Source organism: Prosopis cineraria, unplaced genomic scaffold (assembly GCF_029017545.1).
Source record: "Prosopis cineraria cultivar Desert tree isolate PC_DT_omini unplaced genomic scaffold, ASM2901754v1 PC5, whole genome shotgun sequence".
In the NCBI taxonomy this organism is placed as follows: Eukaryota; Viridiplantae; Streptophyta; class Magnoliopsida; order Fabales; family Fabaceae; genus Prosopis; species Prosopis cineraria.
In genome coordinates this window covers 40994056-41019346 of record NW_026555336.1, presented here as the reverse complement: position 1 = coordinate 41019346, position 25291 = coordinate 40994056, and the positions used below count along the sequence as shown (strand labels likewise).

General features: G+C 34.4%; 2 protein-coding genes across 4 annotated transcripts; both read left to right on the top strand.

The window, feature by feature from the left end:
• The first annotated feature begins 1126 nt into the window (after positions 1-1126).
• On the top strand, positions 1127-19287 carry LOC129310682 (lysine-specific demethylase JMJ26-like). Of its 3 annotated transcripts, none has more exons than XM_054952598.1 (15): positions 1127-1316; positions 1756-2595; positions 2694-2809; positions 3506-3605; positions 3689-3824; positions 5094-5157; positions 5251-5992; positions 6177-6215; positions 6411-6740; positions 7807-8112; positions 8898-8970; positions 11856-11941; positions 13696-13815; positions 18460-18518; positions 19021-19287. In XM_054952598.1, exons 2-15 carry the CDS (start codon positions 1834-1836, stop codon positions 19046-19048), a joined length of 2961 nt encoding a protein of 986 aa, XP_054808573.1. In that variant the 5' UTR covers positions 1127-1316; positions 1756-1833; the 3' UTR covers positions 19049-19287. The 3 variants fall into 3 exon arrangements, with proteins under 3 accessions (XP_054808573.1, XP_054808572.1, XP_054808574.1); XM_054952597.1 differs by having other exon boundaries at positions 1399-2595; XM_054952599.1 differs by lacking the exon at positions 6177-6215 and having other exon boundaries at positions 1129-1316; positions 1399-2595.
• Positions 19288-20374: 1087 nt separating this feature from the next.
• Positions 20375-24502, top strand: LOC129310662 (transcription initiation factor IIE subunit beta-like). Its single transcript, XM_054952570.1, has 5 exons — positions 20375-20535; positions 22588-22845; positions 23440-23571; positions 23697-23813; positions 23908-24502. Exons 2-5 carry the CDS (start codon positions 22588-22590, stop codon positions 24247-24249), a joined length of 849 nt encoding a protein of 282 aa, XP_054808545.1. The 5' UTR covers positions 20375-20535; the 3' UTR covers positions 24250-24502.
• Positions 24503-25291: the final 789 nt, after the last annotated feature.

Sequence of the window (25291 nt, the reverse complement as noted above, 5' to 3'; positions counted from 1 at the left end):
TCTTGTAGCACTATAAAATTTTAACATGTAAACTTATAATTTATTATTATATTATTTTAAATATAATAAAAAAAGTTATAATTTTTTAAATAAAACTTATGATTATTACTTATTATTTCTAACACTTATAGCAACATCAAAAATTTGACAAACGAACTTATAATTTGTTATTAACTTGTTGCGAATATAATAAAAAAAATTATAATTATTTAAATAAAATTTATGATCATTACCTGTTATTTTCAACGCTTGTAACAACATTAGGAATTTGACACGAAAGTTGTGATTTGCTGTTACATTATTGCGCAATATTAAAAAAAGTTATGATTATTTAAACAAAACTTGTGATATTTACTTATTATTTGTAACATTTATAACAATATTAGGATTTTCACATGTGAAGTTATATTTTATTGGTGTATTGTTGTACATATAAAAAGAAAAGTTGTAATTATTTAAATAAAACTTGTAATCATTACCTGTTATTTCTAATATTTGCAGCAATATGAAGATTTTTATTTTCAATAAAGGCAATTTGATCGTTTATATAAATTCATTAATAATAGAAAAGTTTTTAAAAATTACAATAGAATTATGACATTTCGAGGAATTAAATTGTCATTTGTATAATTCAAAAGAAATTTTATTATCATTTTGTCTAAAAACTATAGTAATTTTAAATGACTAAATTTATCATAACTTTCATAAGTTTCAATTAATATCAAGTTTTAAATGAGCTGTCCTCCCATATTTTCAAGCCTGAATTTTGATGGTGCTTTTTTAGAAACTCCATGAATTTTGGATTTAGTAAGTGATGTGAATCTTACATGGTATGATAAAAATCATTTAACTCAATTATATTATTGATAGATATTTTGTTATATGATATTTAAAAAATAAAAAACACTAAATTTTAAATTTTTGGAGGGAGCAGTATATATAAGTTATGATTGTGAGAGTAGTTTTAAATTTTTTCTCTGATAATATATTTTGATAATTTTTAGATGTTAATAAAATCCAATCCCTCACTAATTAAAAAATTCATTGAATGTCATTCACCGAAATCCATGTATAACAACGAAGTGTAGAAAAGCAAAACATGGTTGACGTTGACGGTGAGCGTGAGATGCATGCGGGAGCAGAGGCGGTGGCATGAAGTTTGAGAAGGATGACGCACGTGGAGCTACGAAGAGAGAATGGAGCAGCTGCAGGCTGCAGCTATCTAGTGGCTTTAATGGAGACTTGCTTCTTGGATCACGTCCTGTTGTTCATCACGCCGTGGCTTTCCCTTTTGTTACCCTAAAGATTGAAAAAAGGTAAAAAGGTTTTGTCTTTTAAATAATTTCAGGACATACTCACTGTTTGATGGCATAACCATATTCTTTTTCGTTTTGCAAGGGATTCAATCATTCCTTACTACCTGTTGGACCCAAAAAAAAAAAAAAAAGCATTCCTTTCCATGATTCTCTCTCCCCCGATCATTCTCTGTGAAAGATACTATTATATTATTTAACACCAGGGCTATTCAGACATCAAATGTAAGAAAAACGGTAGTGACCAAAGCCCCCAATCGAAACTCTAATTAATCCATTCGTACCATCTGTCCTGAAATTTCCAATGAACCATTTCTTTATTTGTTTCCTTGGCGCCAGATTTGAAAACCCCCCATTATCACCCATGGTTTTCCTTTTCTGTTGTCAGTTTTTCCCCTTTATATAAACGTCGCAACTCCCTAAAGCTCAATGTACTTTCCAGTTTCTGCTCAATCACACCCTCGTTTGCTGCGTTGGGTTTTGTGAATTGATTCTTTGTGACATTGAAACCTAAGTTTCCATGGCTCACGGAAGCAAGCGGCTGGAGAAGGATGACGCACCTCCACTGCCGCAGTTTCACCAGTCTGAGAAGCAAGACGGTGATGAAGAAGAGGGCATGGGACAGGAAGAACGTTCCGGGAATCTGCCTTCGGCGGAAGGCGGTAGTGGACTCGAGAGAGGGGAAAAACCAGAAAGATTCGATCTTGACACCGAACAAGCGAAAATAGAGTCATTAACGGAAGTCACCGAAGCTGTCAAGAAAAGCCGCGGCAGAAAACGTAAGTCAGAGACGGAGGCCTCAGGAAACGAGATTTTGGCGGATGTGGCGAGGCGTAGTGCTAGACTAACGCAGAAATCGTACTGTTATGTTTTCTTTGACGAGGAAGATGAAACTAAAAAAGGGCGACGTGTGAGAAGTCGTAAGAAGACGAAAGTTGCGGCAAATGAAACATCAATGATTGAAGAAGGTGTAGGAGTCGAGGACAATGGTGATTTAGGCGGAGAGAAGTTAGGACATTTGGAGCAGGGTGATCCTGGGGGTTCTGCGAAGGGTTGTGCTCTCGAAGGAGGAGAAAGTGGACACAAGAAAATTTCAAAGCGTGGGAAGGCGGTTCATAATGCGAAGGCGGAAAATAAAGTATTGGAGGCTGAGGCTCATGGTCCAATGAAGATGGCTAGATATTCCTCAGAAAGCAGTTCATATAAAGGCTATAGTTTGAGGGCTTCTAAATCTGAAGTTAATAAGCAGGAGACAACCAAAGTAAACAGGCACGATCCTGAAGTAAGAAAATTCCTTCTTCTCTATTGTGTTCTGTGCTTCAGGTATACATTATATTAGCTTGGCTGTCGTGGTTGTAATTTCTATTTCCTACTTAACAGTGGATTGAAAAGGAGTGCTTAATGTGCCATCAGTGTCAGAGAAATGATAAGGGGGAGGTTGTTAGGTGTACAAAATGTAAGCGGAAGAGATTTTGCATCCCGTGTTTAAAGAGCTGGTATAATTTACTTTCCTTCTACTTCGTTTTGCTTGTTTTCAGCTTCCAGGTGTTGTACTTAATATTTATCGAGCATGCATCTTTAGTTGGGCAAGATCTTTTTTTTTTTCAAATGCATTCATGACTCAAGATATTACATCCAAATAGAAGATCCTAACTGATCCCTTCCATCATTCGCCTCCTCTTGTGGAGGAGGAGAGGGATGAACAAAGGTTCAAAAGTTAGACACTAAATTGTGCGACATCCTTGCTAAATAATCAGCATATATGTTGGAGCTTCTACAAACATACAAACATGTTCAATAGTTAAGCTTCAATCCCCATGATACAAAAAAAGAGTGTCATCAATTAAATCCTTAAAAGGATGTGAATCATCAAGATCTACATACTGTTCTCATATTTATGCCTGCTCATACAGGTCAGAGTCCATTATTAAACTAAATTTTTGGAATCATAGCGTGAAAGCATGTGCTGCATGGTATAGAATATCAATGTTCTATTTAGTTTAAGTATAATGTTAGTTAATACGCACCAAAATTCAGGGTTACTACTAACTATTTAGTTTGAACTTTATAAAGGTCATACCTTATGGTTGGATGAGTTTGAAATAAGCAATCGAAGTTACTTGTTCGTTCTGACCATTAACCTTGGCTTTCATTGTCATTTTGGTCCTTCACGTCTTTGTTGTATTGTAAAGGTATCCTCAATTGAGAGAGGAAGATATTGCCGAGGAGTGTCCTGTGTGTCGTGGAAACTGCAATTGCAAAGCATGTCTGAGCTCTGATAAATTAATCACAGTCAGTGCTCTGCTTCTAAATTGCACTTTGTGATGATTTTTATATTCTACAGTTAAAATGTGAATGAATTCAATTTTCTATAGGCAATTAAGGATGCAAAAATCGATGAAAATGTGGAAGTTGAATTCTTTAAGTATTTGCTACCCATGCTTCTTCCATATCTAAGGCAGCTAGATGAAGAACAAATGATCGAGAAGGAGACTGAAGCCAAGCGACAAGGTGCGTTCTCATGAACTGTCTTAATCAAGATTACTCTTCGATAAAGCAATGCTATTTTTCCTTCTAAGTTGCTTAGCTCATGAGAAGTTAAGTATAATTAGTGTCTACAATCATGTGATTAAATCATGGATTCTTGGCACACATACAGTTATGTTTTAGTTCTGGTTGTGTTACAGAATGGTGATGTAGAACAGAAACTGAAAATCAGATAAACAATAAAAACAACTAAATTGCATTAATGTTTTTGCTCAAATAACTATAATTATCCCATTATAAATGCTTAACGCCAGATCATAAATTGATATGATAAACATTAATTTCTTCTCATTGATGAAGAGATTTTGTTTCAAATAAGTGAAGCTTGTGGAGGATATGATATCCTTGCACCAAAATTACAAGAAAAATGCTCTTAACATGATACTTCAACAAAAGAACCATAGCGTTTACTGGTGTAGAGAAGCTGTCCAATCTTTTTGCATATTGGATGATGGTGATTTCCTTAAAGAACTAGTATGCTGGGCACCAAAGGGAAGACTTGTGCACAATTTTATCCAATGCAGTATTTTGAGAATTTTAGATGTTGATGTTTCCTTTTTTGTTGCCAAAACCTTTTAAAGAATTTCCAAAGCTGCAAGACATGCTGATTTCTTGCCAAAATAATGAGTCCTCCCCACAAGTAACGAACTGCTGGACAATGGATGAAGAAGTGAGGAAAAGTTTCTGAACCACATTAACATATTACAGACTTGTCAGGATGAAGGTCTTTATGGGGCCATCCAGCTGTCAAGATGTATTTCTGTCCATACGTTGGCATTGAGCTTTAGATGAGATCCAAATTGGCTCATGAGGAAGAAAAGCTCTTGCTTGTGCTTGTTGGAAAATGAATCAGGAGCTGACAATAAGATCTACTAGATAAAATACCATAAGTACCGATTTCCTTACCTTTCATGTCTTGCCTAGAAAGATGAACATGATCTATTAGAATCAAATGGGATTGAAACTTACTGCTTTCTCTGCCGTTCAAGAAAAAACCTTTCTCATTACCTGATCCTTGAACTGTTGATTATGTTTAGATTTCGCTACCTTTTTTGAATGGATTATCCCTTTGGGTCATTGGCTTTTTTTTAAAAAAGAAAATTTATAATTAAGCCTTAATTTTCTCCAGCTCTATATTTTTTGTCATAGGTGTTGAGTGTCACAGTAGATCTGATATTCCTCATTAGGCCTTAGTGCAGATCTGAGATAATTTTTGTTGGGTTTGCAATGTAGGCGTCACACTTTCAGAGCTCCGGGTAGGAAGGACAGATTGTGCAGATAATGAGCGTGTTTACTGGTCAGCCTCTTTCCCCCCCTTTATTTTGCGACTTGTGAAGGTCCTATTTGGTTATTATTTGTATAATTAATTGATTATTAAATTTTTTTGCAGTGACAATTGTAAAACTTCAATTTTTGATTGTCACCGAAGCTGTAAAGAATGTTCTTTAGACCTCTGTCTGGTCTGTTGCCGTGAGATTCGTCAGGGGAAATTGGTTGGAGGTGCAGAGCCAGTTGAGTTTGAGTTTATCAGCCGGGGCCTGCACTATATGCATGGTGATACTGAAAAGGGGTCAACAATAACTAAATTAAATGTTGAGACAAAGACTGAGGATCGTGATTGGTCAAGATCTGGCTTGAAGGTTACAAGTGATGGTAGCATCCCTTGTCCAAGGGTTCATGGTGGTTGTGGTTGTAGTTATCTTGAACTTCGATGTATATTTGCTGATAACTGGATTCCTGAACTTGTAAAGAAAGCTGAAAATATGGCCAAAGTGTATAAGCTTGATGATGCAACACGGACAAGTAACCTGTGGTGTTCATGTTTCAACCTAAATGGTAACAACAATGTTGGAAATGAGAATAGGAGGAAGGCTGCTTCTCGTGAAGATCCCAATGTTACTGACAATTATATATACTGTCCAAGGGCTGTAGATCTAGTACCTTTGGATCTGAAGCATTTTCAGTGGCACTGGAGTAAAGGAGAGCCAGTGATTGTCAGCAATGTGCTTGAATGTACATCTGGTTTAAGCTGGGAACCACTTGTCATGTGGCGTGCATTCCGTAAGATAACTAATGCCAAGCATGATCAACATTTGGAAGTAAAGGTCCTTGATTGCTTGGACTGGTGTGAGGTTGGTTTTGCTTGGTGTTTGTGATTCTTCTGCCATATGTATTGTCCTTTTTGTTTGTTCACTGAGATTTGATATTTTGACCAGGTACTTGGGATATTTTTGTTTCTGATATTTAAATTAAGTAATCTAGATGCTTTGCTGAACGATTCTCTACCAAATATTATGCTTTTCTGTTTTTGTGAAGGTTGTGGGAAGGAACAACTCTGCGTCATTGGTTCCCAATGTTTGTATTCCTGCTGTTTGCCTGTTGCTGTCATTTCCACTATTTTTGTCAATAATTAAATATTGTGTCTTCCCTTACTGTCACTCTTTTGTTATGCCTTCCTGACACATGGCTATCCTCTTGTTTTTGTTTTGTAAAACATTTTTTCTGGTGGCATCTGCTTTCTTGCACTGAATTACTGGTGTTTCAATGCAGGGAGACATCAATATACACCAATTCTTTACAGGGTACTCAGAAGGTCGAAAAGATTTTGCTATGGGGCCTCAGTTATTGAAATTGAAAGATTGGCCTCCTTCTAATTTGTTTGAGGAACGACTACCACGACATTGTGCGGAGTTCATTTCTTCCTTACCATACAAGGAATATACAAATCCTCATAAGGGTGTTCTAAACCTTGCTTCAATGTTGCCAGAAGGATACATAAAGCCGGATATTGGTCCCAAGACATATATAGCTTATGGAATTCCCATGGAGCTTGGGCGGGGCGATTCAGTGACAAAGCTTCATTGTGATATGTCTGATGCAGTAAGCTCTGTTTCCTGAAAATTTCTTGTTAAGTTTTCAATAGAAATGGTATCTGGACTGTTTTGATACTATGCAAAGCAGGTCTGTCTGCTTTAGCCATTCCACTGCTTTGTGAGTCTTTTCTTCCTTTTTATTAGGCTGTGGTTTGAAGCTTGTGCCTGAAGTTTGCTCTTGGTAGTTGTTAGTTCTTTCCGTTTTATAGTTTACTTTGGGTGTGCATGCTTGATCATCAATTGAATATTTGTCTATTGTCATTCTTTATTATAGAGAATTATGTCATAGTAGAACAATGAGAATTTTGCTGTTTGCTTGTTTCAAGTTCAGCGATTGATTAAATTATTCCTACAGACAGGGTGGTTGCTGACAAATACAAATGAAGCAGTAAAAATTATAAGATTGAGGAATGTTATTTCCTTTCCCTTTGAAGTTCTAAAATATGTGTTTCATCATGCATTGAAGATTGGTTTAATGAGACTAAATGCATAGGACTGCTAGCTTTGTTTTAGCTCATTTATATATGTTTGGTCCTTTTCTGTCTATTTTACATAATCAGTTGAGTTGTTTTAATGTTATCGTCTTCATGAAATTTGTTGATCCCCCTCCTGATAGCTGTGTCATGCTAATGGGGTTTAAATGGTTATTACTGTTTTGTGGAATAAAGTGCATATTATACATGTTTAATGTCTTTCTTTATGTCTAGTTTTCAATTTGTTTTATGGAGATTGCATAGATGAATTGATATCCCTATTTTTTCTGGTTTTAATGGCCTTCATAAATTCTTTTGTTTTGTGATGATAATTAGCGTCATAGATGAAAGAAAATTGTGGGTGCATCTTACACAAAACATAGGTTGGTGTGGTTTCACTTTATTAAACATAGCCGGTCCCAAGCCCACAAAAGAGGAGGGTTGTGTTAGGCTCTCAATAATTAAAGTAAAACTTTGTCGAATCTCGTATGGATGTGGACATTGTTGGTTCATTCAATTAATTTCATTATATCCATATTTAATTGCATACTTGTGAAGGGGAGATGTGAATTATTTGTTTGGTAACTTGGTCTGTTTTAGGTGAATGTTTTGACTCATACTTTTGAGACGCCCCTTGATGCTGACCTCCTAGCAACAATAGAGGATTTAAAAGAAAAGCACCTTAAACATGACAGAGAGGAGCTATATGGCGATGGTCAGGAAGTAGAAGCTAATGTTGAAAATGGAAAAGCTACAGATTTTGAAAATAAGTTGATTGGATATGATTCTGTGGAGGGAGGTGCTCTCTGGGATGTTTTTAGGAGACAGGATGTCCCTAAACTGCAGGAATACCTTAAGAAGCACTTCAGAGAATTCAGGCATGTCAACTGCATTCCATTGCAGCAGGTAAATTTAAATGAAAGATGATTTTTTCTTGTGAATTGTCAAAAGCTGTGTTCACTTGATGTCAGCAATAACATTTTTGCATGATTCCTTGGGAATGACTGCTTTATATATAAAAGTTGTAGTGGTGGGAAGAAAATCTTATATACTATTATCTATTAGCTAATGTACAATATTTGCTAATTGGGCAGCTCTGGCCAAAAAAAAAAAAAATTGCTAATTGGGCAGGGATAGGAACCGCATTCTCACAGGGCAACTGAGATGTTTGAATGACTGAGAATTGTAATCGTGAATGCTTTGCTGTTATCAAATTTTGAATGACAAACAATGAAGAACTGTTTTGTATATGGTCTGGAACAACTTAATTGGCTTGATGATATTTTTTCATGGAAAGAAAATTGAAAATATAGTTTGAGTATGTGGGAAGTATGTTCAAATGAACGTGGCAGTTAAGTTGGCTGAGTATGTATAAATTGTAACTGTCCTTGAACTTGACCTAATTTGTGATTATGTGAGCCTGGCTAAACTAAACAAGCTGCAAATCCCATTAAGATTCCTCTTTGCTTTTATTTCTATCTTAACAATGAATACCAAGTAGTTTATGAGTGCTGAGACATGCAACATTTATTATTGTACTCACCATCCTTGCATAGTCAAATATAGGAATTGATTTTATGCTTATTAAATTGTTGATCATTGATATAGCTGTCTGTGGTTGTTGCGTGCTGATAACTGAAACATTTATGGTTTCATGCTTCTTTCTAAAAGGATTTACTTTATTGTTTTAGGTTGTTCATTCTATCCATGACCAGACCTTTTATTTGACTATGGATCATAAGAGGAAGCTGAAGGAGGAATATGGTTAGCAATTTTTTTGTGTTTTTTAATTATCACATAATATCTGATTTCATTGTTACCTTACAGTACAAATTCCCCAGGCTTTTATCCTCATTTTCTCTTCGGACTTTCCAATCATTTTATAGTAAACCCCACTTAGTTTCTGACCTTCCAATCATTTATTCTGTTGTAATTGATTTTTGTTCACGGTCATGTACCACAATGCCCTAGACTGCTTCAGCTTTATTAAATTAAATTAAAATATCCTTACTAATTATCCATCTCTCCCCAGGCTCTTCTTTTTTTGACTCACATTAGTTATCTCACTAAAGCTACGCCCCACTGGATGGACATTTGCATTTTCCTGCCATTCTCCTTAATATTAATGCATTTTTCTAGTAGAATCTGGCGATTTGAGGGATCAGGTGGGTTCCCATAAATGTTTCTGATTTTGATAGTACTAGTGGATAGTGGACTAGTGATGGAGAAGGGTAAAGTTCATAATTTTTTAATTTTATGTTATTATATTTAATTTTAATGAATTATCCAATTTAATTTTTTTAAATATAAAAATGTATTTTTACCAATTTATTAGGTTTTAAAATATAATAACATGAAAATATATTTTTTAATATATAATTTGATTTTAAATTATTTTGACAAAGTTAATTTAAATATAATTTTTCCTTCAATTTATTTTTATAAAGATAATTATATAAAGCATGATATATTTTCACATGAGGGTATTACAATCATTTTAATATTTGCTTATTTCTTTTTATCTCTATTTTCTTTTGTTCATCTAAACACTAGGAGAGGTGATATTTTTTTTCCAGTTTTCTCTTCTCTTGATTTTTCTTCTCCCATTTTCTTTCCTCTCAACTTTTCTTCCCATTCAAATAGAGTGTTACTTCTTCCCTTTGTCTTTGGCCTATCAGGATTGATTCCTAGTTATAATTGTAATTTATTTCCTTGCTCTTCCATACTTTTCCCTTGCCTGTTGCTGGTGGAATATTATAGAATATTTCCAGACTTTTATTACTGTGATTATTTCCTTGTAAATATTCTAATCTATCCCTGATTTTATGGGATCTTTATTTTCATAATTTCTAGCATTTATAGTCGCTGATTCATTGGGATTGAATAGCAGAAATGTTGCTATCTTCCCTACAAATTGTAGGGTTAAATGGCAATGTGGATCTAAATTATAGGTCTAGGGGTGATTTGAGTTCTGAATTTGTATTTGATACATTTTAAACTCTAAATAATTAAATCAAGAACAATCTCACCCCCATCGTTAACTTGAGACTAAATGCTGCTACTGTGGCCCTCTTCCCCCTTCCCAGTTCCACTAGGTCGCCATGAGTAGTACTCCGGCCATAACACAATCGATGGCTTCCATGGCTGAATGGTGCAAAGCGCCTAACTCATAATTGGTGAATTCGTAGGTTCAATTCCTATTGGATGTTCGTCTCTGCCTTCACCTCTGTCCTCCTCTTTTCTCTCTCCCCTATAATTTGAAACCTTTGCTCTCTCTCCCTCTCCCCTCGCATCTTTGTCTTCTCCTCTCTCCTCTCTCCAATAACTCGAAATCTCCATTGGTGTCGGAGAATCTAGACAATGCCAAGAATCCATTTGAAAATTCCCATTGACATGCTACAACTCATCTCATATCCCTCCATCAATTGATGATTCCGCCAAGTTGACAACCATGAATGACTGATAACAAGTCCCTTGTTTATATGCTGGCCCACCCGCCACTTCGTCAAACTCTGTGAAGAAAAAAGAAACGAAGCATCAAACGTGGTGGTAGGGTTGATTTGTGTGTGATGATATGATTGTTGTTGATCTTGTTTGAGTTTTGGAAGTTTTGAAGGTTGTGTTTGCTTATGGACTTGCGATTCTGGAATCAGTAGGAGCATACTCTTGAAGTTGAGCTTTGATCTTTCTGATCTCAACTTTGGGAGGATTCACTGTTCTAGAGTTGAAGATTGCTTCCAGTATCCACATTTGCTCTGGTTTCGGGTCCTACCTTGGCTTTGGCTTTGGACTTCTTTCCTCACAACTTGCAAAACAAAACAAAGTCATCATCAACAACATGAAATTTCAATTGTAACTAGAAATAGTGAAGTTGATCTGATTTCGTCGGAGTGATATGATTATGAACTTGTAGAAGAGGAAGGAAGAGGAAGATGAAGAAGCGTAAGGGGTTCGATGGCAAGAGATGAGAGAGGAGTTCATGTTGTGCTGCTATGGGTGTTAGGGATTGCAAGGCTTGGACTTGAACATGCTAGGCCCATGGTAACTGTGTTTAGTCCTAATTTAATGGTGGGGGCAAGATTTTCTTAGATTTAATTGTTCAAAGTTCAAAATGTACCAAATATGAGTTCAAAGTTCAAATTGCCCCTAGACATAGTTTAGAGTCCAAATTGCCTTTTAACCCTAAATTATCCACTATTGTGAATAAAATTGAGAGAATTCATCCTCCAAAGTGTTCAGCTATAAATATAATTAAGGAAACAAAGCCACTGTAATGTGCAACTATTCAAATGAAATAAATATAATTGCATTATTTGGTCTTTGTATTTAGCTCCCTCTTCCACCCATACATTCATATTCATGGACCCATGAAAAAGAAATTGAGATGCTGAGGTTGGGTTGCTGGATAGAGACGTCTTAGTGCCCAAGGTTCAATGCCTCAAAGCCTGGCCCTTGTGTTTCGTCGCCTTGGGGATTGTACTGGAATATTGTTTGTTAATTGTAGGGTATTGCATGTATGCTGAACACTCTGGTTTTGACGATGAAGAATATTTTCCTTTCTGCATCTTTATTTTGTGTTTCTTTATCAAATGGTGTCTTTAGTCTTATCTTATAGTGATGCATTCATGTTTCTTTACCTTCTTTTGCAGGAATTGAACCATGGACATTTGTTCAGAAACTGGGAGATGCAGTTTTCATTCCTGCCGGTTGTCCTCACCAAGTCAGAAATCTTAAGGTGTAATAAATGAACAGTAGAAAGTTTCCTTGATTTTTAGGTTTAGTTTTACTGCAAGTTTAAATTATTATCTCCTTGTTATGCATTTGTGACCCTTAGTTGCTTAAATAAGAACGCATATGCAGGATGACTTTGATATTTTCATTTATTATTTTTTAAGTTTGTTGGTTCTTGGGAAGCATGGATATCGGAATGTACACTAGATGCAACAATAACACTTCCATGATAGCATGACTCCATAATAGTAAATATGAAATGCTGGCATGCATTAAGGTATTGTAGAGTTTTTGGTCACGTCTAATATGCAAGTGGTCAGTTTGTGTTGGAGACAGATGCAACTCTTCTTTGGTGTCCATGCTTTATAGATTGGATCTTACTAGTTTCTACTGTTGAGTAGTGTTCTAGAAATTGCTTGATTCTTGATGTGAATTGAATGATAACTACACTTTGGCCAAAATGATATATAGGCAGAAGTCCTTGTTGGAGTTGCAGAATAACAAATTCTGCAAATTTATCTCCTTGAATTTAGCCCATCAAATTGTCAATTTTTTTTTTTAACCAGATTCAACTCTGTTACATTTGTGTGTGTTGAGAGGTTTGACATGCTGCATTTAGGCCTGTTGGAGAACGTCACCAAATTGTGGTTCCATATTTTAATTTGGTTTTTTTTTTTTGCTGCACAGCACATGTGTTTCACATGCTTCATTATTTATTTTGGTTTTATTTTATTTTTTATTTGTTAGCAATATTTTTCTTGAAGGTTCTGTTTTAGATTAAGGGAATCAAGAGAGATTTACCCTAGATTCTAGGTTAATGAGGCTGGCTTGCTCTGTCCAACATGTATATATAACCCTATATATTGATGCATATACGGCTTTAAGTTTTAAATGTACAGAGAATATTGGAAACTTAAAAGTTGTATGCTATTAAGGCAAACAATGAAAGTTGTTTTTTAAAAAAAAATTAAAAAAATCAGTAAACGTCAAGAGTAGTTCGGTTGCAATGACAAGAATCTTTAGAAGCCTAATTTTTTTCCCCTCTTTTTTATTAAAAGAAAAGCAATGAAGTTGTCTGCAACATGTGAACAATAATGTTACTCATGATCTGAGGGAAAGGATCATTTTGGATTTTGTTTCAAAGCTGAAGAGCTAGCGATTTCTTCATGTTGTGTAGCATTCAGGATTTTTATTTTTTTTTGGGGGGGGGGGGAGGGGTGTTGTGGTCTTCCCTTTTAGGAGGGGATGTTCTTATCGAAAGTAGAAACACATGAAGAACGAACCATACTGTGGTATTCGATGTGGAAGAAAGAGTTATATACATAATGGGAATGCTGGCAACATTGATTGGACAAATTTAATCCCACAAAATCAGGTTAATCAAGTTAAACTATGAGTAATGTTAATTATTTGATTTACCAAAATAACAAAGTCAAAATGAATAGATAAAATTCATCAAAAAATTTAAAATACCTAAGGCACCATGTCATAAACTACATGTGATACTGACAGTTCTGCATCGATCATCAATATAGTAATTTTGAAGATTTTAGGGGAGGTACACGTAGTTCATTTGAAAATTAAGTATGCTGTCCTTCAACTTTAGAAATCTTATCAGCTCTTTGAAAGCTTTCCAAGAATAGTAAATGCTGTAAATTTGGATGTGTATGCTTATCTTTGGAGGCATTTTTATATATAATAATTATCTGTTGACACCATTTTAACTGCTGCAAATGTTGATGTGTCTTGCTCTTGCAGTCATGTATCAAGGTTGCTCTCGATTTTGTATCACCTGAAAGTATACATGAGTGTATTCGTTTAACCCAGGAATTTCGCACACTTCCCATAAATCACAAGGCTATTGAGGACAAATTGGAGGTACAAGAATGTTCGTTTTTTGTTTCCGATTTTTGTTTTGTAGGATTATTCCTCTTTGTTACTTTTCATTTTTTATTTTATCTCATATCTGGCCCTAAGAATATGTTGTGAGTATTGTGAATGTGGATGAAAAGTAAGTATAGTTGGTAGTTATGTTTTGCAATGATGGTTGTTTATTTAGTTATAATTTGCAATCTGACTTGAGAGGAGTTATATGATTGAGGATGGAGTTCTGACTTCCAAGTTCCTCTCTTTTCTGTTACTCTTTCTATTTCTTTTTATCTTTTCTCTTATTAGAATACTCCATCTAAGCGAATGTTAAAAGAGGTTTTGTTTACGAGCTTTGTGATAATTACACTGTTACTTGTATCTTAATGTATGTAATCGTTACTTGTAATTGTTAAATATTTGAAGCATATTTAAGATGTTGATTTAAAATTGATGGATCAACTTGCAAAGGAAAGACGAAGCAATTTTGGGTAAAATATAAAGGGAAAACATAATTATTGATCCTATAGTTTTGTGGAATTTTGAGAGAGAAAAAATGTATTTCTCATCCATGTGTTCTGGTGTACAAACTAGTCCTACACACACACACATCAAGGGAGATAAAACGTAATAAATACTAATAAAGCCTAATGAATAATGATGCTGGTGTAATGTTCCCACACTCCCCCTCAAGTTGGATCATTGATGCTAATCATGTTCAACTTGCTTATATAACTCTTAAAGGCAGGCTTAGTTAGTCCCTTGGTCAGCATGTCCGCAGCTTGTAACTTTATAGGTAGGTATATCAAACATACAATGCCTTCCTTTGCTTTCTCTCTGATAAAATGTCTATCCACTTCAACATGTTTAGATATCTCATGTTGTACAAGATTCAATGCTATGCTTATGGCAGCCTTGTTATCACATTACAACTTCGTTGGTAGATCAATTTTGACATGTATTTCTTGCATGACCCTTCTTATTTATAGTTCTTCTGTAATTCCTTGAGCTAGTTCTCACGAGACTATTACCCTTCCCCAAAAAGATAAACCCAATAAGCACGAGTATGATTATCAATGAAGGAAATGAATCATTTTGTTTGAGTAAGGTTTGGAGTGCAAGATAGTCCCCACAAATTATTGTAAATGGTTGTGAAATGTTTGGTGGGTGTGTATTTGACTCTAGAAAAAGAAGTTTGATGGTGTTTTCACTATGATTCAAGTTCAAGCATAAGGTTGGAAACAATTGTTGAAGGTAATAAAAATTATGATAACCCATCCTCTTATGTCATAACATAAAATCAATAATTTTAGAGGTGCCTACTCAAGTGATGACTTTTAAATAATAGAGCTCCCCGTACTCGTTGGCACAGTCAATTGTTGCACTAGATGATAGATCTTGAAACACAATGTGACGGGAGAAATTTAGCAAAATAATTTGAGTGCCTAGTCAATTGACTGATTAGAAGTAAATTGCAATCAAGTTTTAGTAAATGAAGGATAGATTTCAAAACAATAGAATTTGATATATGGGTACTCCTTTTTCCCGCCACAGGTGCTAAGAAGCTATATGTAATTTTCACTTTTAACATTCCTAACACATGGGGTATAAGTGACGAACAATTGATGACAATTAGTCATATGGTCGGCTGCCCTGGAATCCATAATCCACACCATTGCACTTCGATGAAGAAAAGACCCATTTTTTCCACTAACGCCATTGGTGTAGATTTGGAAAAATTATCCACGACATTGCATATGAGCATCTATAACAACACTCTCAGCACTTCAAATAAAAGAAAGACTTCGTGATAGGTTGAAACCAGAAACCACAGCCCAAGAACATACCAACGTCCTTGAAATGGACTCCCAAACACACTTTAGGAATGAACAAAATTAGGTCCCATAATTCTCACCTTTAAACTGGTAGAGACCTTGTTAGAGAAGACATGGCCAAAAGCATAAAACCTTCCTTTTTGAGATGCCGGAATCATCTTTGAGACATAAAGCATGAGAGTTCCCTCAAGATCATAGTTCTTGATTGTAGCAGCATAAGGATCATCAAGAGGACCCTTGTACAAGTTCTCAACATGATATTTTTGTGCCTTAACAAGTAAGGGACGAGTACCCAAACGTGGAACATGCTGTGATTGTGATGATTAAAGGAAGGCTGTCATTGGAAAGAGGGGTCGTGGCCTGAACAACAATGACGTGCACCCATACACACCACTGAACATGCTTGGGGGTGGTGAGAGCCACAATGGTCTCGAACAACACTTACATCACAGCTCTATTGTGTTGTACAGAAGCCCTTGCACGAGCCATAGCCTAGAAAAGCCTTAGAAAATATTATGAATCATTTGCTCTAATACCATGTGGAATTTTGAGAGAGAGAAAATGTATTTCTCATTTACATGTGTTCTGATGTACAAACTAGTCATGCACACACACACAAACATCATGGGAGATACAACAACGACAAGCATTATCCCACTAGGTGGGGTCTGCTATAAGGATTGTATAACACCATTGTGCTTATTATTTATCAAGTTTTTAAAAATATTGTTAATTTAGAGGTCTCGATTAATAATTTTCAAAAGAATTTCTTTGGCCTTCCTTTATCCTTCTTAACAAGGTTTAAAGTTATTTGTTCTATTTTCCTCATAGGTGCCTCCCATGGTTTTCTTTATATATGTCCAAACTATTTCAATTGATTTTTTTATTAGTTTTCCTTTAATAGGTGTGACGCTCACTTTTTTCCGTATTCACTCATTTTGGATTTTATCTTTACGTGTTCGTCCGTACATCTATCTCAATATTCTCATCTTTATTATGTCAACTTATGCTTTTGCTATTCTATTAAATCCCAACATTTACTATTATATAATATTGCTAGTCTAATAGTAGTTTGATAAAATTTTCGTTTAAGTTTATTAGGTATCTTACAACTGCAAATAATTCCTTTAATCTTTTTTCAATTTAACTATCCAACTTGTATTCTATGTGCAGTATTTCTATTATTTTCTCCATTATGTTGAATAATAGCTTTCAAATATTTAAATTTATCCACTTGAGGTATAATCTGATAACTTAATTTCACTTCTAAATTACTACTCACTGATCTCTTATCAAAATAGTTGTGTAAATATTCTGTCTAACTCCTATTTATGCGGAAACCTTTTGACATTAATATCCTTTCCATAACTTAAGTTTACAATTAATTTCTTTTCTTGTCTCCATAATAAGAACTATATCATTCGCGAAAAGCATGCATTTAGAGATTTTCTCTTGAATATGCTTAGTCAAAAAACAAGGATCGAGTCATACAAATAAAAACTCAGATAAACCTTGATATAGTCTAATCCTTATAGGAAAGTCTTTTGTTTTGCTGCCAAATGTTTTTATACTAATTGTTGCCTCATACATATCTTGTATAATTTGAATATAGGCAACTCAGACGTGCTTTTTTAATGCTTTCCAAAATACTTCTATCGATACACGATCATAAGTTTTTCCAAATCAATGAAAATCATATGTAAATATTTACCTTTGCATTGATACTTTTTCATTAATCTCCTTAGTAAATAAACCACTTTTGTAGTCGCTTTACCTGGCACGAAATTGATTCTCAAAAATATTAGTTTCCAATTGCAACTTGTGCATAATCATTCTTTCTTATTTTTATTGTATGACTCATAAGTTTAATTTCTCTATAATTGACACAATTTTGAATATCCCCTTTATTCTTATAAATAGGAGTTAAAGTACTTCTCTTTCAATCGTTAGGCATTTTTTTGGATTGTAAAATCTCATTAAATAACTTAGCTAACTATTGTATTCCTTCTTCACCTAAATATTTCCACATTTCAATAGGGATACAATCAAATTCATTGGTTGTACCATTTACCATTTTCTTAAAAGCTTCTTTTACCTTGCAGTCGTGAATCTTTTGATAGAATAACAAATTATGTTCTCCTTCAGAGGTTATTAAATCCTCCAAGTTATTAGATGAACTCCCTTCATGATTGAAAAGTTTAGAAAAATAGTTCTCTCATCTATCTGTAATATCACCATCTGTGACCAAAACATTTTCATTTGTGACTACACATCAAAAGAGATAAAACCTAATAAATTACTAATATAGCCTAATGAAAATAATAATGATGTAACATTCCCACAAGTTTTATTGAGTTTTATTTTTAATTTCTATAGTTTTTTCAATATTTTCAGTCCTCATAGTTTTAGAAAAATTGAGTGATATTTGTTTTTCAAGTCCCTATAATTTTAGCTACTGGAAAAAAACTATAAGAATTAAAAGTAAAACCTAATAAAACTATAGGAATTAATGGTTATGTTTTCCCAAATATAAATAAGCTGTCAAAGTTTGGTGCAATGAAAGTGATGATTCCATTTATATAGATGATATTGTTGAAAGGCAATAAATGCCTAGTTTATGTAGGCGTGTATATTTGGTTTGTTCATTTTTTAATATTCGGTTCATCACAAGTTGAATGTATGGGATTGATTCTTGGTCAAAATTTTGATTAGAAGTTCGGATGATTGAAATGAGCAATGTTTATGGCACGTGTATTTTGAAAGCATTTATTGTGAACCTCTATGAGAATGCACTTTATGATTGCTTTTTTTATGGAAACAGGTGAAGAAAATGATCATTCACGCAATGAGTAAGGTAGTGGGGACATTGGAGAAAGCAAGGTTTGTGATACAAAACTACTCACGTGTTCTAATTTTTTCTGGATATTGAGTTAGTGTTGATTCTCATGATTCTGTTTATGTTGTAATATTATAAAATTCCCCCTCTTCTATTAATTAGTGCATAAAAAGATCGCTACTTTTGTAGGCCAGAATCTAAACCTTGAAATTTTAGTTCGTTGTTTCATCTCTGAATGGATGCAGCAAAAAGATTGTTATTCTATTTTTCCTCTACTAAGCTACTATGTCTCATGTTTGATAATGGAAGGCTCTGTGCTGTATAATTTCTTTCAACTTCATCGTATATATAGTATTTGCTTTTTGAGGCTAAATTGAACAAGGTATGATATTGCACTAATAGTAACTATGTTGACAACATTTAGGAAGTATTTTTTAATCATGGGTTTATTTGAAGCAATTTTCTACAACCATTTTGCATGTGTTGTTTTTAGTTTGTGATTAATGGATCTCTTGTAAAACTGACTGTGGTTCATTTAATTTTCAGGAAGAAAGAAAGCCAAGGCTCAAAGTAATGAAGATCTGTTTAAATTGAAGCCTGTGGAAGTGTGGTTGTCTGCTTCTTTTCGATAATACATAGCCATCCTTTGTTTTGTTGCAGCAACCATCAATGATGTGTTGTATAGCGCTAGAATGCAAATTCTGTAAATAATTCCGTGGATGATGATTATGACTTGTGTACAAGCAAGGGCGCTTTTTCAAAATGCACTTTGTCTGAGCACTTTTTTAAATGAATTATTGTTGTTGTTGTTGTTGTTGTTGTTTGGGTTATTCTCCTATTTTTATTCAAAATAGGAAGGGAGATAATTTACTTCCCACTGTCACTTAGTGGGGATAAAAAGATAAAGAACGCAGTACAAATTTCTGTCGTCCTTTCCTAATTTTCCCAATTAACTACTATTTCATAAATTTTTGAATCATTTTTCCTTTTCAAATTAAAAAACTTATTAGCAAATGGCTCAATTTTAAGGGTTGTTGTCATTTGGCTGTCACGTTGTTAGTGCTTGTAGTAATTAACAAGAACAACTTTACTGACAATTATTTTATTAGAATTAATAGTCTTTGTATAGCAAATTATAACCATGTCCGTGTTATAGTAAATTCACTACTTTGTTAGTGCTTATGACTACTTTTAAAGTTAACAATTTCTTTACAAAATAATTATTTTTATTTTATAAAAAGGACACTTAAAAGATATGGAAAGCTCAAATTTATTTTAAAAAAATGAGTTTTAAAATTGAAAAATTAATATTGAAATATATTTTAAATATTTTGAGATATTTAATAGATTAAAAATAATAGAAATTTGACAATGTAATATTTTAATTTTTTTAAGAAAATATGTAAAATAATATATTCAAATATATGATATTTTATTATTTTAGTATAAAATGACTTAAAATTTAAAAGATCAATTAATATTTAATGTATTTTATAACATTCTTTGTCCAATTAAACTTGAATATTAAAAAAAAAACATGATTTTGTGAAGCTTGATTCTCAATTTTTTCAAACTTGTTCAGTTTATCCTGACTTATAACTCCAGTACTCCTATCCCACTAAAAGTACTTACGATGGGGGCTTTGACTACAATGGTTCGCGCCTCTTTACTGAATCAACAAAAATTTTAAAATTATTGTAAAAAAAAAATTAAACAAATGAATATGAGAAAATAAAAAAATTAAATGAATTTAAAGTTAAAACATAAGTTTTAAATTATTGTAAAAAGAATAAACAAATGAACATGAGAGAATAAAAAAATGAAAATAGATTTATAGTTAATTTTTGATTTATTTATGCCAAATTCTTCCTCAAATTAATTATGTAACCCCGATAAAACACATCCTCGTCTCGTGAGTAGCGTATTCATCTTTCTTCGTCGGCGAACCAGCATTCCGCACTCTGTCGGGCGCCGTCCACTGTTGTCAGTCCTGCGTGGTTGTTCTCGGGCAAGCAGTGAAAGCGGTTCGAATCCTAGGGCCTTTTCTACTCCCAAAATCCGGTGAGATTGATTTTTCAATCTGGCTTTGAATTTGTTCCCCGCGTCATCTGTTCCCTGCGTGGCTGTTCTTGCTTGTTTTAAATTTTTCATTTTAATTTGGCTTTGAATCTGGTTGTGTAATCGTTTGAATATTGTCGCTTTTGAATTTGGAAATATTCACAGATTGAGTTTAATTTTTATGTACTAGTTTTTGCTTTAATGGTGCGTGATTGGCTATGATACTTCTTCCCTCTTTATTGTGATCACTAGAGACTTGAATTATTTGGATTTTGTTGTTTTCCAATGCTGGATTTGTTGTGTATTGGCATTCTATCAATTAATCTTTTTATGTTATCATTAATTTTGTGATATATGATCTTGTAAATGACTTGGATAGAGTTGTGTCAAAGTATCTAGAACAAAAATTAAAAATTTATTATATCAACTATGCATATTTCAAAGATTCCACTAAGTGTAGTATAGATCCGCCTATGACCATCACTATATCCAAGAACATCGATTGTTTTTCTTGTGAAACCAAAATTATCATTTTAATCGTGCAAAAAATGGGGAGGATGAATGTTTCTGTGACTAGCTGGCTGAAGTTGTGGGAAATAGGGAACTTTAGGGTGAAAGGAATCAAGGAAATGATACAAATTGTATGTCACTCAGATTGAGTGGTGACTTGAAACCCTAGTGAGGAGTCCATATTTCCTGAGCTAAGGTAAAATATGAAACGGGCAGTATTTTATCTTTTAACCTTGTTGCAGCCTGTAGGCAGTACGCCTCTTTTCTTAGTTGGAAAACAACTGAGGTATATGTCGATATGAATTATTTTTAATTGGCTGATTTCGTTTGTGTATCTCTCTCTCTCTCTCTCCAAGGAAAAGGAATGCTTTTCCCTCTGACCAAATGCTCTTGATGTGTATTCTAGGCACAATCCCTTTAAAATAGTTGTATTTCCTCTCATCAGTATTGCCTCTAAACTAAAGCCCCATGGTCACTCTTGGACTTGGAGTGGGTCATCTTTAATCCCTCAGGCCTCTTCTATCTCATCTAACTCCTTCGTCATCCTCTTTGAACCAGCAGCAACAAGCTTTCCTCATTATTACTTGCAGAGCACAGTAAGACTCCATTTTCCAGCTGCCTTGTTAGTCTTTTTTCCCCCTCTCCCTAGTCCTCCCAAGTCCTAAATTACCTTTCTGTTTTGTTATCTGAATTTTGATGCCCCTCCAATTCTACATCAGTCTATTCTCTCTTACATGAGGAGGATCATCCACTTCAAGCAAAGTGGCAATTCAGTGCTGTTTTGGCACCATTTTTTCATGTGTGATGGTTTGAAATGTTTCAAGAATTCACTGAACTGAGAAAAGAAAAAAAAAAGCAAGTTTTTTGCGTACGTGCTTGTACATCATGGCTTCTCTAATAGACATGCGTCTGATATAGATACGGTGCCTAAAGTGGTATATCCATGCATGCTTGTTCAACAATCATTATCGGCATCTCTTTTTGAAATAAATATTCCTAAGTTGCAGATGTTTTTATCAACATGTCCTTTATGTAGAATTGTATTCTTTTATTTTATTATTGTTTTGGGAAGCAAAATACATAGGTAAAAAACCAGGAAAATGGAGATAACTAATGCCTCAATGCATTGATGTGCAGATTGAATGTAAATTTTTTTTTTTCATTCCCTCTTTATTGTTTTTCTCAGTCATGTTCATTTATGGCTTGCAATAGATATTTTTTCCTAGTTATTGTCACCTTTTGCATTGTTCACTTCTTCCTCAATAAAAGGAATTTGATATTGTTTGGATAATTTAAAATTCATTTCTTACTTAACATTTTAGTAGCTCTTTTCTTTTGTGCTATTGCCATCTATTTGATGTGGGTTTTGGTCCTTTTTGATTTGGGATTTTTATGTTTGCATGTAACCTTAACCAGTAAATTTGACAAATTAGTTTTATTCGTACTCATTGGATGACTCCTTTCTTTCCTTAACCTTAAGGACATTTTTATTGCTTTCAAGTGTTGTATCAGCTGTCTCTCCTAATTGAGCAATTTTAATCTCAGATGGCACTGCAAGAGCAGTTAGACCGGTTTAAAAAACAGCAGCAGAAGTGTCAGTCAACCCTCACAAGCATTGCAGCTAGCAAGGCTGCAACAAGCAAAAAATCTACTCCTGCAGTTGCATCTGCATTGGCCAATGGGAAAACTCCAGCTCCTGCTGTCAAATTTTCAAATGATACAGAGAGGCTTCAACATATTAACAGTATTAGGAAGGCCCCTGTAGGAGCTCAGATGAAGCGTGTTATTGATCTGCTGCTAGAGGTATTTGTTCTATTTACTCCCTCATATTTCTTTCCTCTGTTAATGACCATATAAAGAGTTCTATATCATACTAAGTTCATATTGCTATTGCCAGTTACTGGTGATAGAAAAATTGGGCATTTCTGAAAGTTAAGAAAGGCTGAACTCTGAATGATTTTTCATTTTAGTGCATACTGCAAAATCATGTACTGAGTTGCTAGGGCTAACAATGGAACAATTTTAATATGACTATTCATGTTTAAGAAAAAAAGTTGTCTTGATGCTGCTGGGTTGGTGGTTGTGATTTGTGAATAATGGGTTAAAATTCAATGTTGATGGAAAGGCATTTCTTTTATGAATGACATTATAGGGTCAATGTAGTGGAAATAGGAGGCATAGCAAAAGGAGTGACAAGTTATGTTTGTCACGACTTGTTGAATGCTTGAAATTTCTGAACCTCATGAATAAAGCGCTGATTTGAAGAGTTCCCATTATAATTTCATGTGATGTACGTGTGTGTGTGTGTGTTTTTTTTTTTTTTTTCCAGCCATCTGTAAGTTATATTGGTGTTGATGATAAAACCGAAAAAGCTGTTACACTCTTCCTTAATTGCAGACAAGACAGGCTTTTACACCTGAACAAATAAATGAGGCATGCTATGTTGACATGAAGTCTAACAAGGACGTTTTTGACAGTCTGAGGAAAAATCCAAAAGTGCACTATGATGGAGAACGGTTCTCTTACAAGGTTACATTTTCTAAGCATTTATTTGGACTTCAATATGTTCAAATGTTGCTTTAGATAACGGCAACCTCTCCTCTCGTGCCAATAATAAGGACTATGACATTCTGCCTTTTCTCTTTGGTCTATAGTCAAAACATGACCTTAAGGACAAAAATCAACTTCTGTACCTGATTCGCAAATTTCCTGAGGGCATTGCTGTTATTGACCTGAAGGATGCCTACCCGACAGTGATGGAGGACTTGCAGGTTCAACATTCTATCTTTTTGTCTTATGAATTTTAAGCAAGCCAAATTATTGGTTTCGCGTGGAACAAGGCTTTATATGGATATTTCTTACCAGGCTCTGAAAGCTGCGGGGCAGATTTGGCTGTTGTCCAACTTTGATTCGCAGGAAGATATTGCATACCCTAATGACCCCAGAGTGCCGATTAAGGTAGATGACGACCTAAAACAGCTTTTCCGGGGGATTGAATTGCCTCGTGACATGATTGACATAGAGAAGGATCTCCAAAAGAATGGGATGAAACCTGCTACCAACACTGCAAAGAGGAGGAGCGCAGCGCAAATTCAAGGCATTTCTTCTAAGCCCAAGCCTAAGAAGAAGAAGAATGAAATCAGCAAGAGGACCAAGCTGACCAATGCTCATCTTCCAGAGCTTTTTCAGAATCTAAACAATTCCTGACTTCATATTCTCGTAATCATTTGACAGTGTGATAGATCTGTGTAGAAAGTATTTAAGTAGTTCAGATAATTGTCCTCCTCTTATCTCACCTTCAAAAATTCTCGCTTCCATTGTATGAATCATTTTTTGTTACGTGTATCGGTTGGACATTCTTGTTCAGTCCAAACTCTGGGCATTCCTTTAGGGCCTCACAAGTCTCGAGAAAGAGACTCTCCCTGTAATGCCTGTTATATATAGTTTCGGTTCCTTATTACTCTTTGTTCAAATTTGAACGGTTAAAATTTCATCTGGGCAGTTTAAAACTGTAGTGCATGGACTCTTGGTGATAAGAGAAAACTTAGGAGCCATTCCTTGTGCTGTTCTCCAATTAAAACTTGACACGTGGATTGTTTTCATGCATTGCTAATCCAGTCATTGATTCTATACTTGACAGTGTTAATTAACTGTTAAAAAAAGACCTTGGTTCTTGTGGAACCCGATGAATGCGAGCGCACAAGCCGGTTGCGGAAATGAGCAAGAAGATCAAACCTTGCGATAACGATTGGTTCAGCGAAAGCTATGAAGTAGCCATGGAATCCTACACTGATTTTTACATTCAACAATTGATACGATCGCACAAACAGTTTACCTAACGAATCAAGCAAGCAAGCAATAGCAAATCATTGACTTTAATATTATTCATGCAAAGATTAAAAACTAATTTTAAAAAAACATAAATGAAAAATATGTTAATATGCCTTTTTTTTATGCATGTTAATATGATATTAAATGAGGTCATCAAGGTTCAATTTTATATTATTTAGGCTCAATTAGAATTTGTTTCATAATTAATGAATAACGAATTTTGGGCTTCAAATCTGAGTAGAGTATCATGAACGATGTACTCTTAACTCATTTAAAAGTTAACTTTCTCCATAGCATTGTAGAGATGCTCGTGGCGTTATGATGATTGGAACGGTAACAAATAATTATATATACCAACATTAAATTATATCTCGTGGGCGTCAATAAAATGTACATGTTAAATATAAGCTTAGTGTGT

Coding starts and splice junctions, on each gene's coding strand:
- LOC129310662 (XM_054952570.1), top strand. CDS start 22,588: ATGGCACTGCAAGAGCAGTTAGACCGGTTTAAAAAACAGCAGCAGAAG. Junction 23,572..23,696: donor GAGAACGGTTCTCTTACAAG/GTTACATTTTCT, acceptor TTTGGTCTATAG/TCAAAACATGACCTTAAGGA. Junction 23,814..23,907: donor CAGTGATGGAGGACTTGCAG/GTTCAACATTCT, acceptor ATTTCTTACCAG/GCTCTGAAAGCTGCGGGGCA.
- LOC129310682 (XM_054952598.1), top strand. CDS start 1,834: ATGGCTCACGGAAGCAAGCGGCTGGAGAAGGATGACGCACCTCCACTG. Junction 8,971..11,855: donor GAAGCTGAAGGAGGAATATG/GTTAGCAATTTT, acceptor CTTCTTTTGCAG/GAATTGAACCATGGACATTT. Junction 18,519..19,020: donor GGGACATTGGAGAAAGCAAG/GTTTGTGATACA, acceptor TTTAATTTTCAG/GAAGAAAGAAAGCCAAGGCT.